The sequence below is a fragment of the Prionailurus bengalensis genome, chromosome D1 (assembly GCF_016509475.1).
Source record: "Prionailurus bengalensis isolate Pbe53 chromosome D1, Fcat_Pben_1.1_paternal_pri, whole genome shotgun sequence".
NCBI lineage: Eukaryota > Metazoa > Chordata > Mammalia > Carnivora > Felidae > Prionailurus > Prionailurus bengalensis.
In genome coordinates this window covers 64,365,720-64,378,172 of record NC_057346.1, presented here as the reverse complement: position 1 = coordinate 64,378,172, position 12,453 = coordinate 64,365,720, and the positions used below count along the sequence as shown (strand labels likewise).

The window sequence follows — 12,453 nt, the reverse complement described above, 5'->3', positions numbered from 1 at the left end:
TGGGCTTGGAAGACTATAAATGGATATGGAGGGTAGGGAATAAGTGATTTTGAGCACAAAAGATCTTGGAAACAAAACTGAAACTTAGTATTTTTTCTTGGTTCCTATGGATTCCCTCAGAATCTTCTTCCTAAAAATAATTTCAGATTAGACACCACATGGCTCTGTGATCCTACCATATTGTTTGATTCATAATATATGTCACTTTTAGAGAAATGAACTTAAAAGTTGATGTCAAATCTAGGGAAAAGGCAGAATAAAGGAGAGGAAGTTTAACAATATAAACATGATTTTCTTTCAGAAGCTTCCTGACCCTGGGGGCAGATTCACAGTCACCTGGGGGAACATTTTCTCCTCCACATTTGCATTAGAGCATAATATGCTTTTAAAAACAAATCAAGAGAGGTCAGGGGTGTAGGCTTCTACTGTGGTGCCAGGATCAGTGAAAGCTCCTATCTGACAGATCACAAGTCACACTCATCTCTGACTCACACTGACCTCTCTGTCTCCTGGTATTTTGGCTCAGGTCAAATTAGCTCAAAAGACATGTATTGTACACTTACTCTGTACCAGCATTTATCCTATTTTCTGTGAATAAAGATGAGTCAGATGTGGTCCCTGCCCTTGAATATCTTACCATCACAGAGAAAGAAAGTAATTTCAATGTAACATTATTAGCTATGATGGAAGTAAATATATGATGGTGAAGGTACACTTATATATTTAGTTTGTGAATGTGTTTAGTTGTGTATGCCTATACCTATATGTGTTCAGAGTGAGTGGGAGTGGGGAATGGGAAAAATGTGTGGATCAGAAAGTATTCCCGGATAATATTTTTCTTGAATGTAATCTGTAAAAACATGTAGGTATAAGCCAGATGAAGCTATAGAAATCAGCAATATTCTGTAGCTGCCCTTTCATTAAGTCAACCACTGATTATAGGCATCACTTAAAACTTTGTGACAAATGTTTAGTTTTATGCTATTTTCACCAAAACTGAGAATATTTGCTTACCATTTAATTTTCCCTGAGATTTAGAGACATGCATTAATTTCTTCCCTGGGAAGTGTGTGAACTGTGGTAGAGAGAGAAAGTCCAAAGGACCTGGGGGAGACTCTAAGAACTAATCAGGTTAATACCTTCCACTAGATGGAGGTAATTCTGAAGTTACGTATCTTAAAATAGTGTGTGGTCTCAAAATGTATTTTTTTAAAGTTTATTTACTCACTTTTGAGAGGCAGAGAGAGAGGGAGAGAGAGAGAAGCCCAAGCGGGTTCCACATTGTCAGCGCAGAGCCCAACATGGGGCTCGAACTCACAAACCATGAAATCATGACCTGAGCGGAAATCAAGAATAAGATGCTTAACTGACTGGGTCACCCAGGTGCCCCTCAAAATGTATTTTTATGTCAGCTATTTTGGCAATGGACTACATTTTTCTTTAGAAACAATTCTATATTAGTTTGATTTAAGTAATTGTTAGATAATACAGACTCACTTGGCCCAGTACATTCATTCATTAAACTATTATTTTCTGTGAATCTATGATGTTCCTGAGACCATATTGTCACTGAGGATAAAACATGACTATAGTTTGATTCCTCCTATCTGAGATTCTTCGGCCTTAGGAGCTTGGTTTGTTTGTTTTTTTCCCCAGTACCAAACGTGTTTGGCTAATAACATTTGGCCAACAAATAAGCTGACTGAACATTCAAAGTGTGATGAATGTTCAAGGAAAGTGATGCTAACTCTAGTAGTGGGCACACATTTCAATAAGGGGATGATGCCCTACAAAAATCAGTGGGGTATAAAAACACAGTGTGTCCTACTTATGTGGCAAGAAAAGTGGCTGGAAAGGTGGCCTGTGGTCAGATAAGGGAACCATAAATGTGATTGTTTATATTAAGGATTTATTTATTCATTTATTCTTTCAGTGATGAATTGGAACCTTTCATCACTGACTCACAGACCTATCCAGATACCTAAGACTCCATTATCAAATTACATAGAATGTAATACTATCTTTTTGAGAAAACTGGGAATTTCTTTAGCCTAGGAGTTCTTAACTTAAACTTCAGAGTGTTCTTCAATTTAGATGTGAATGCTACTTCTTTATTTCTATTTTACTCTAACAGAAATTCAAATTTTCTTTCTTGTTTGAATGTCGGTAATTAAGCCAAACTATCGTTAGCAATATCTATGACTTTATCACCAACAGAAATTAGAGGTATTTTTATATCACATTGTAGTTGTTAAAGATACCTCAAAATATCCTTTAAGTTCATTATTTTGAAATTAAGGTGGTTATTAGACCTGTCACAACATTTTGAATTTTAATGTGTTAATAGGGAAGCACATGTGTTGTTGTATATTTGCTTTCTAAAATGATTTTAATAACTGTACTTTAATGTACTTTAATGTCAGCATAATCAAGGTCCATCCATGTTGTTGCATATGGTATCATTTCCTTGTTTTTTATGAATGAATAATATTCCATTGTATATATATCACAACTTCTTTAGCCATTTATACATTACTGGACACTTAGGTTGTTTCCATGTCTTGGCTATTGTTTTTGTTTTTTTGTTTGTTTTGTTTGTTTGTTTTCAAGTAGGCTCCATGCCCAGCCCAGAGCCCAAGACTGGGCCCAGTCAGGGGCTTGAACTCATGACCCTGAGATCAAGACCTGAGCTGAGACTGAGTCGGACACTTAACAGACTGAGCCACTCAGGCATCCCCATGTCTTGGCTATTGTAAATAATGCTACTATGAACATGGGGGTACAGATATATTTTCAAGTTAGTGTTTTTATTTCCTTTAGATATATTCCCAGAAGTGGAATTGCTGGATCATATGGTAGTTCTATTTTATTTTTTGAGGGTCCTTTATACTGTTTTCCACAGTGGCTGTACCAATTTGCAATCTTACCAACAGTGGATAAGGGTACCCTTTTCTCCACATCCATGCCAGCATTTATCTCTTGTCTGTTTTTGATGGCCTTTTTAACAGGCATGTGGTGATATGTGTCCCTGTGGTTTTAATTTGCATTTACCTAATGACTAATGGTTGTATGAGTTCTTTATATGTTCTGTATATTAACCCCTTGTCAGATATACAGTTTGCAAATATTTGTTCCCATTTCACAGGTTGGTTTTCACTTTGTTGGTGGTTTCTTTTGCTGTGCAGAAGCTTTTTAGTTAGATGTAGTCCCACTTGTTCATTCTTTTTTTGTTGATTATGCTTTAGGTGTCATATCCAAAAATTCATTACCAAGACCTATGTCAAAGAGCTTTATTCTTATGTTTTCTTCTAGGGGTTTCATGATTTCAGGACTTACATTTAAGTCTGATCCATTTGGAGTTAATTTTTATGAGTGGTATAAGATATGAGTCTATTACATATGAATATCAATTATCTCACTGCCATTTACTGAAAACACTGTCTTTCGTTCAATGAACATTCTTTATTCCCTTGTCAAATATTAGTTGTCCATATACATTTGGGTTTAATTCTGGGTTCTCAATTCTGTCCCATTGGTTTATTTGTCTGTATTTATGCCAGTACCATACTGGAATTGATGACTATAGCTTTTGATGACTATAGCTTTATCATATAGCTTTTTAGCTTGAAATCAGGAAGTGTGATGTCTTTTGCTTTGTTCTTCTTTCTCAGGATTACTTTGGCTATTTTGGGTCTTTTGTGGTTCCATATAAATTTTAGGAGTGTTTTATATACTTCTGTAAAAAATGCCATTGGGACTCTCCATAAGGATTGAATCTATAGATAGCTTTTTGTAGTATTGACATTTTAATAGTATTAATGCTTCCAATCATGAACATGGGATAGCTTTCCATTTATTTGTGTTTTTGATGTCTTTCATCAATGTCTTGTAGTTTTAATAATAGAGAATTTTCACCTACTTAGTTCAATTTATTCCTAAGTATCTTATTGTTCCTGATGCTATTGTAAGTGGGATTGATTTATTTGTTTTCTGGAAAGTTTGTTAATTGTGTATAGAAATGCTACTGGTCTTGTATATTAATTTTGTATCCTGCAACTTTACCTAAATTCACTGATTAGATCTAACTTTATTTTTAATTGAGTCTTTAGGATTTTCTATATGTAAAATCATATCATCTGCAAATATAGACAGTTTTACTTCTTCCTTTCCAATTGTGATACCTTTTATTTATTTTGCCTGATTTCTCTGGCTAGGATTTCTAGTACTATGTTGAATAGGAGTGGGCACCTTTGTTTTGTTCCTAGAAGAAAAGTTTTCAATCTTTCACCTGAGTATGATCATCTGAGTATGATGTTAACTGTGAACTTGGTCATACATGGCCTTTATTATATCGAGATATGTTCCTTCCATGCATAACACGTTAAGAATTTTTATAACAGTGTCTCTTCCATATGGCTGTTCCTGAGTTATATCCTTTCATAATAAAATGGTGATCTAAGAAATAAAAAAAAGTTTTTTATCACAAATGGATATTGAATTTTGTCAAATGCTTTTTTCTGTATATATTGAGATGATCATATGATTCTTTTCTTTCATTCTATTAACATAATGGGAAATGTTCCACTGTCTGAGAATAGTTGGGTATGACTGCTTTCTCAGTTCCCTACCCAAGTGAGGGTGTAGGATGGGCTCTGGGGTTGCCTGGATTCTCTGGTCAGGCTTACTAGATGATCAGGTCTGGGTATTATATTCAGTAATAGTATATGAAATAACTTCCCTGCACTGGCAGGGCAGCAGGACAGAACCCACTGTACAACTCATTGTTTAAGGACCCCAATCAATCCAGAGTGTGCACTGAATTCCCTGGTCAAGTGAGGTCATCAGTTTTGCTCTGCAGATGAAAGAAGACACAGCTGTGCTCTCTGCTCAAGTGCCACTGCATGTAGGGCTGTTGTATGGGCTATGCAGCTTTCAGCGTGCTCTGGTTAGCTTCTTTGGTTGGACAAGCTGAAAGCTATATTCAGTGATAAATGGGGCCACAAATTAGATTTCTTGCCTGAGCACAGTGAGAGAGCAGCTCTAAAGATGATTAAGTCTTTTGTTTGTTGTCTTTACATACCCTAAGTTTCCGGATGGAACAGAGCCACCAGCCTCTGCTCTACAAACTCCCAGTTCTGCCCACCTGCCTCTTAGCTTGAGTGCCCCTGGACTGGACTGCTTCTAGGAGTTGTCACCAGCCCTTTCAGTGAGATGGTGCCAGAAGAGACTCTTGACAGTGGGTGGGCTATTTTCTAGCTCTCCAGCCTGGGTGGGAGGGGAATGGCCCACTCAGGCTACTCTTAATTTCTCAGGCAGTCTCTTTAGTTGGGAAGGGCTGGAATTTACCTTCAGCCCAAGCTATGAATTAATGCCGCTGCCTATATGTAGCACAAGAATGTTCCACTGGTATTGGCTTTGCTCTGGATGCAATCAGTTGTGCCCACCCACTTCTCAGCTTGAGTGCTGCTGGACTGTGCCACTTTCAGGAGTTGTCATCAGCCCTTCTGGTCAGGTGGAGCCAGAGGTCTCTCTTCACAGCAGGTAGGGTTGTGATTTAGCTCCCTTTCTGGGAATGAACAAACTAGGCTCTAGGGCCATCAAAACTCCTTTGAGAATCTGAAACAAGCAGATCTGCACCCCACCTTGTTCTCTGGTCAGAGTGTTCCCCTTATGTGGTTCTACAGATGAGCAAAACTGCTGGTTGGGATTAGTCTTTGGGCAGTGTAGGTATGAATTTGATCTGCCAAGATCTGTGTGCTGATTGTTGTGAGTCCCTCCTTCCTTCTCTATCACAATCAGATTCCCAATAGTTGAGCCCCACCGATTCCTCTGTAGTCCCTGTGGTGTGAGATCAGAGTAGGGTCTCCCTTATAAAGCAACCCACAATGTTGGGGTGGTGCAGTCTCCCCTGGGTTTTCTTTTCCTACTAGAGGAATAGGAGGCTCAGGTGAGACCTCTTCACATGGTGCTGTGCTGGCCTGGGGGAAGGACAATGCAGTCAACAGGAAGCTGCTTCTCTTACCTTTCTAATGTCATCTTTCTTGGTCTCTGTGGTGCAAGGGTTGCTTCAGCCTCACCACTGTGTTCTAGGTTTCTCTCAGTGGTGTTTTATTCTTGAATAGTTGTTGGTTGCTCTTATTGTGAGGGGAACAAAGTCAGGAACACTCTATGTTGTCATCTTAATGACATGAGAATCTGGTAGGCTTTTTAAACAACTCTACCAAACCATATGATCAGATTATTTATATGTACTTTAATTAATAATAATTGATCAAATAAATCCCTATGCTATGTCTTAAAAAGGGCACAAAAATGAAAAATATATAGTTTTCAAAGGACTTTTTAATCTCTCAGAGGAATACACAGATAATGCAAGGCAATGAGAGAAGGTGGATTAGTGCTATTTAGTCTGAACACAGAAAACTAGCCAACCTGGTGGCTTCAAATGGAAATGTTGTGATGGTTTGTCTGCTATTTTGGAAGTTTACTGATGTTTAAGATCGATATTTGGGAGTTCCAGCCAAAGCTTGGGATGGGATTGCCAAAGAGATTGTGGCACACCACCCAGTTACTCCTTGGTTTCCTGAGTGTTTCAAAAACAGGTTATTTTCTCCAAGAAAAATGCCATTTCTGCAAGGCACTTTGGCTCTTTTTGATTTCTTATACCTTAGTAACTGTCTTGTCAGGGAAGAGACAACAGGAAAAGTTGTACACCCAAAGAATTAAAAAAAAAACAACAACAATCTATACCATCATAAGACGGGAGAGGTGTGTCAATAGCCACATAAGACTCAAGGGCTTTAGTTGATAATGAAGTGAAATTAAATGCCGTCACTTTATATATTAATTGAATCTTTTTTTATTATTAGAATTTTGATATTCAGAATAAGGAAGATGATTATTTTGATCTACTCTACATTTGCAGATGACACTAAAAATGAATGCACCATCTTAGAAGCATTAAGTTTTGCAACACTGAAAATGTTCCAACTAAAACAGCGTGATTATCTATATAAAGGGGATGCTTGGAATGGCTGGTAGTGATTGAGGGCAATTCAGTAGCCCTCCAAATCTGAATTATATAGTTTTATAATAGTTATAAAACTACATGCTGAAAAAAGAGACTTCTTACTGAAAAAAGAGACAAACTATGAGAGAAACAAATCAGACACAGGTGACAGAATTCCTCCTTCTGGGACTTTCTGATGACCCACACACCCAGAAGTTGCTATTCATTTTATTCCTGGGTGTCTACCTCATCACTGTGCTTGCAAATCTACTTCTCACGTACCTTGTTCAGGTTGACTCCCGGCTTCACACACCCATGTATTTTTTCCTCTGCAACTTATCTCTGGCTGACTTCTGTTTTTCTACCAACATCGTTCCCCAGGCCCTAGCCCACCTGCTATCCCAGAAGAAGGTCATTTCATTCACACGTTGTGCAACTCAGCTTCTATTCTTCCTCATTTTTGGGTGCACCCAGTGTGCCTTTCTGGCAGTGATGTCCTATGATCGGTACGTGGCCATCTGCAACCCTTTGCATTACCCTAGCATCATGACTTGGAGGGTGTGTGCCCAGCTGGCTGCAGGATCATGGACCAGTGGCATTCTGGTGTCTGTGGTAGATACCACTTTTACACTAAGTTTACCCTACCAAGGCAGCAATAGTATTGCTCATTTCTTTTGTGAGGCCCCTGCACTGTTGATCCTGGCATCCACAGACACTCATACTTCAGAGATGGTCATTTTCCTCATGGGTGTTGTGATTCTCCTCATACCTGTTTCCCTAATTCTGGTATCCTATAGTCACATCATAGTGACTGTGGTCAGGATGAAGTCAGCTGTGGGGAGGCTCAAGGCATTCTCTACCTGTGGCTCCCACCTCATGGTGGTCATCCTTTTTTATGGGTCAGCAATTGTCACTTACATGACTCCAAAGTCTTCCAAAGAACAGGAAAAACTGGTGTCTGTGTTTTATGGAGTGGTGACACCTATGCTTAATCCCCTCATCTATAGCTTGAGAAACAAGGACGTGAAGGGAGCTCTGAGAAAAGTAGCCACAAGGAATTTCTCATGCAGGCTTGAAATCTTCCACTGACAGTGAGACCCTCTTGGCTCCCTACTTATAAGACTTGCTGAGTAGTTCCCTTAGCAAAACTGGAATATTGTAAGATCCTGGGGGCTTGTTGTGTACCCACCCTCCATCCTTCATCTAGCACTTCCTTTATAGAAGAGGAAGGACAATAATTCATGGAGCAATACAATGAGGGTCTGCTCCATTCTTGTTTTGTTTTGTTTTTTTTTGGCATCTAAGAATTAGGAAACCCTGCAAGAAACATTCACATTTTATAAACTCTGGAACCTGTAAAATCTGTCTTTTTTAAAATCATGTTTTATGTTACCAGCAATCTATCCCAGATCCTACTCCATCTCTTTTATCTTTTGAATCTCTCTGCATCATCAAATAATCAATAAATTAACAAACATTACTTAATCACTTACTATGAGCTAGGTGCTAAGTATATATGTGCCTGCACATGAGTCTGTATGTGTGTTTGAAGTGGGTAGTGAAGAGCATGGGTACAATGAAGCAGAATATATGAGTTCTGCTGTCCTTCTCACACTCTGCTCACACCCCTAATAAGGGACATGAATATTTTATCTATAAGATAAAGGTAAAGACAGGGTTTTGAAAGCTAACAAGAGATAGTGACATCCCAGGGCTAGGAAGAGTAAGAAAGAAGCTGGTACCAACCCTGGGCCTGAAGGACAATTAGAACTTGGAAAGGGTAGCTGTCTGAAAGCCACCAGACAGGAGCTGTGGGCTTAGATGTATGGAAGTGAGAAAACCACAAGAATAAATATTTCAAGTTCATTCTCTACCTATCTTCTGATTTCCTGTTACTGTATTAAAAAAAATCCAGGATCACCCCCCCCCCATCTGAAGATACTTATTTTAATTCTGTATACAAAGTCCTTTTTCCTATGTGAGGTAACATATTTATAGGTCCTAGGGATTAGGACATGGACATCTTTGAGGGACCATTGTTCTGCCTACCATACAAGGACAAATAAAATAAATGTAAAGGAGCAATTAAAGTTTGGCTAAAACTGGAGATTATAAATGTATAGTGGTGTCAATCTACTTAGCCATGTGAATGCTATTATCCAAACAGAACCCCATGATCTATATTTTCACTTGCAAATTCTTGTAGTAATAATTTAGAATGTGCTGCCTTTCTAGATCTCTTGCTACATGAGAGCCCTTGATACCTGTTACCCCCACAGCACACAGAGTTAGTTATTTACAGAGTTTGTGGAGAGGATATGTCTATGCACTGAATACTATTTTACTCTGTTAATTTCACTAATTAACACAAAGCTGTGGTGCACGCATCCCAAGTCTGCTATTTTCCTGGAATCCAGAGTTGGACTATGTTCACTGGAAAAAACCATAAAGACAGGCTGCTATACTGGTTGAGTGATATGCAAGCTTAAAAAGGACAGTTGATTTCACCCAATCACAAGATTACATACAAAATTTAGTAAACAAAGAATCTTTGGGTTATTCTCAGAAGTTTCCTAGAATTATGTCCATTTATACTCAACTTGGGATTCCTTTACACACTTTTTGTCAAGCAATTCTCATATCCAAGGTGAATAATTTGAGATTGAGGCAGTGTCCATGTGGAGTAGTCTTTCTCCAGATACTGTACAGACCAATTATTGTAATAGAGGAAGAAGTCCTAATTTGCTATTCCTCTGAACATGGGTACTTTCTAAGCCAGTAGAGTTTTTTAAGTATTGCTTTATTATTTCGCTTTCCCACTAGAACATAAATTCCACAAGATAAGAAATTTGTCTATTTTATTCAGCAATCTGTGTTCAGAGCCTAAACAGAGTCTGACACATGCTGACTGATGAGTAAAAATGCATTGAAATTTTGAGTTCAAACTCAAAGTTTGCTGAAAAAAGTGAGTGAAGGAATGAAACAAAACTCTATTATTTATTATCATCACTATCATAAATTTACCTTATAAGCAAAAAAGATCGTTGAAAGTTGCAGGTAGAGTTTTTAGACAAATAGAAAAATGTAAAGCTGAAGATTATAAAAAGATATGGGTGAAGAAGTTCAAGAAAAGTTAAAACAAGTAACGAATGGCAAATTGTAGCGATGTTATCAACCTCTGGATAGGCTCCTAATCTGTGTAAACTGGCAGCATCCTCAGATGCATTGGTACCACAATCCCACAGAATCCAAAGAATCATGATCTTTCATTGAGAAATGGATCCTAGTAGAGTCCAAAATTCTAGTGGATAGAGCATCGCTCCTAGACTGAAGAGAGATCAGAACCCATTTGAGGAATTATTTTCTCTCTCCTTTGTCCTTGCCTTCCACCCCTTCAGTTTCCATGTCAGTCAATCATAGTTTCTGAGGGCCCAGGGTCCTGCGGATGACTCGCCTCAGTGCAGACTTCACTTCACTGTTCCTTAAGCTGTAGATGATGGGGTTCAACATGGGAGTCACTACTGTGTAGGAGAGTGACAACAACTTCTTGCTCTCAGGAGAGGTGCTGGACCGGGGTCGGAAGTATGTGAGGATGGCAGTGCTGTAGAAGAGGGACACAACCAGAAGGTGGGAGGAACAGGTGGAGAAGGCCTTGCGTTTCCCCTCAGCTGAGGGCATCCTGAAGATAGTGGAAAGAATGCGGACATAGGATCCCAGGATCAGCAAGAAAGGAAAGAGGATGAATAAGACAGTGGCCGTCAGAGCCTCCAGTTCAAACAGAGAGGTATCAGCACAGACCAGTGCAATGACAGGGGGGCTGTCACAAAAGAAGTGGTTCACTCTGTTGGGGCCACAAAAAGGGAAGCTGAAAATCCATGTGGTTTGCACGGTGGCCACTGGAAACCCTGAGAACCAAGAGGCAGCTGCTAGCTGGGCACAGGCCTTGCGGTTCATAATGATTGGGTAGCGCAAAGGGTCACAGATGGCCACATAGCGGTCATATGCCATTGTGGCCAGGAGGCAACACTCAGCAGCCCCAAAGAAGAAAAAGAAATACATCTGAGAGGCACAGCCAAGGAAGGATATGGTTGTGTCTTGGATGATCAGAGTCCCCAGCATCTTGGGCACAATGACCAAGTTGAAGCCTATCTCCAGGAAGGACAAGTTCCTGAGGAAGAAGTACATAGGGTTTTGTAGAGCAGAGTCAGCTGTAGTGACCAGGATGATGAGAATATTGCCCATTAGAGTAACCAGGTAAACAGTCAAAAAAAGGAGAAATAGTAGAGCTTGTAGCTCAGAGGATAAGGTTGAAAAACTCACAAGGACAAACTCACTGACAATTGTCCAGTTTCCCCACATCATTCTTCTGTCCAGGATTTCATTGACATTCATGCTCCAGGAAGGTAGAAGTCTCCATATGTTATTTAGACTTCTATTATACCCTTAGAAAACCTCCCATGGCCCCATTATCTACCTTTCTTGTTTTACTTGTTGCAAATCAAAAGGTGTACTTTCCAAAATGTAAAAAAATAAGCCTGTCTACGGGATTCATAGTTTTTGGAAGAATACTAACCTTTTTTTCAGATTGAACTGAGGCACACCATATACCTATATACTTCATGACTTTGCTCTATAGAGATCAAAATCACAGCTTCATGTTGGGGCTCCTACCTTATCTTTCTTCAACATTCAGTGGTACTAAAAAAGCATCCATGCCAAGCATTTCTGAGGAGAAGTGTTTTAATGCACAATGAAAGCTGATGAGGTGATCCAGGGTATGTTTTCTGCAAAATGAAAGGGTAGGAAAGAGAAAATCAAGGAAAGTTACCAATGATCCTGAGGAAGAGAACTGAATGCATCGTAATCTCAAGCAGCCAACCCTCAGGATGATTTCAGTATATTGGAGGAATACTCAATATATTCTACATTCAATGTAAATATATTCATTTCTAAACTCAGAATATTGCAATTTATACAAGGAGACATGAAATATAGAGACTGTGGTTTATTTTGATCCCTGGGCTAAATATTCTCTGTGTAGCTATATGTGATCAGAAAAGGGAACACAGACTCAAGACAGTGTCAGACCATAGAAAGAATCTAGATGTATTGCACATAAACCCTTTCATCAGTTTCTGTTGGTTGACTTGCATCTTGATTTTCAAGAAATATCACTTCAAGTTTTACATGTTAATAAATAAAGACCAACTCAAATATGCAGACTAATAATATCAAATCCTGTGAGAAATAAGTAGAATGTTTCATCATGGCATCAAGAACTAAACTTCAAAACTGAGACCTGAAATTGTGATAAATACAAACTTAAATGAAGGAATAAATCTAAAGCACTTGCATGTAACTGGTACATAACACATGCTAACCATTGTAGTTATTATGAGATAATGCTAGATCTGTCTTCCAAAATCTACTTCTTATCTCCTTAT

The 12,453-nt window shown here is 38.8% G+C and overlaps 2 protein-coding genes across 2 annotated transcripts; one reads left to right on the top strand and one right to left on the bottom strand.

Annotated features, from left to right (window-relative positions):
• The first annotated feature begins 7,150 nt into the window (after positions 1–7,150).
• LOC122482664 (olfactory receptor 2D2) lies at positions 7,151–8,098 on the top strand. Its single transcript, XM_043578979.1, has one exon. It carries the CDS (start codon positions 7,151–7,153, stop codon positions 8,096–8,098), a length of 948 nt encoding a protein of 315 aa, XP_043434914.1.
• Positions 8,099–10,423: 2,325 nt separating this feature from the next.
• On the bottom strand, positions 10,424–11,371 carry LOC122482663 (olfactory receptor 10A4). Its single transcript, XM_043578978.1, has one exon. The coding sequence runs from the start codon at positions 11,369–11,371 to the stop codon at positions 10,424–10,426; it is 948 nt and encodes a 315-aa protein (XP_043434913.1).
• Positions 11,372–12,453: the final 1,082 nt, after the last annotated feature.

Bases quoted from the DNA above. Each gene is read 5' to 3' on its own strand.
- LOC122482664 (XM_043578979.1), top strand. From the start codon at position 7,151: ATGAGAGAAACAAATCAGACACAGGTGACAGAATTCCTCCTTCTGGGA.
- LOC122482663 (XM_043578978.1), bottom strand. From the start codon at position 11,371: ATGATGTGGGGAAACTGGACAATTGTCAGTGAGTTTGTCCTTGTGAGT.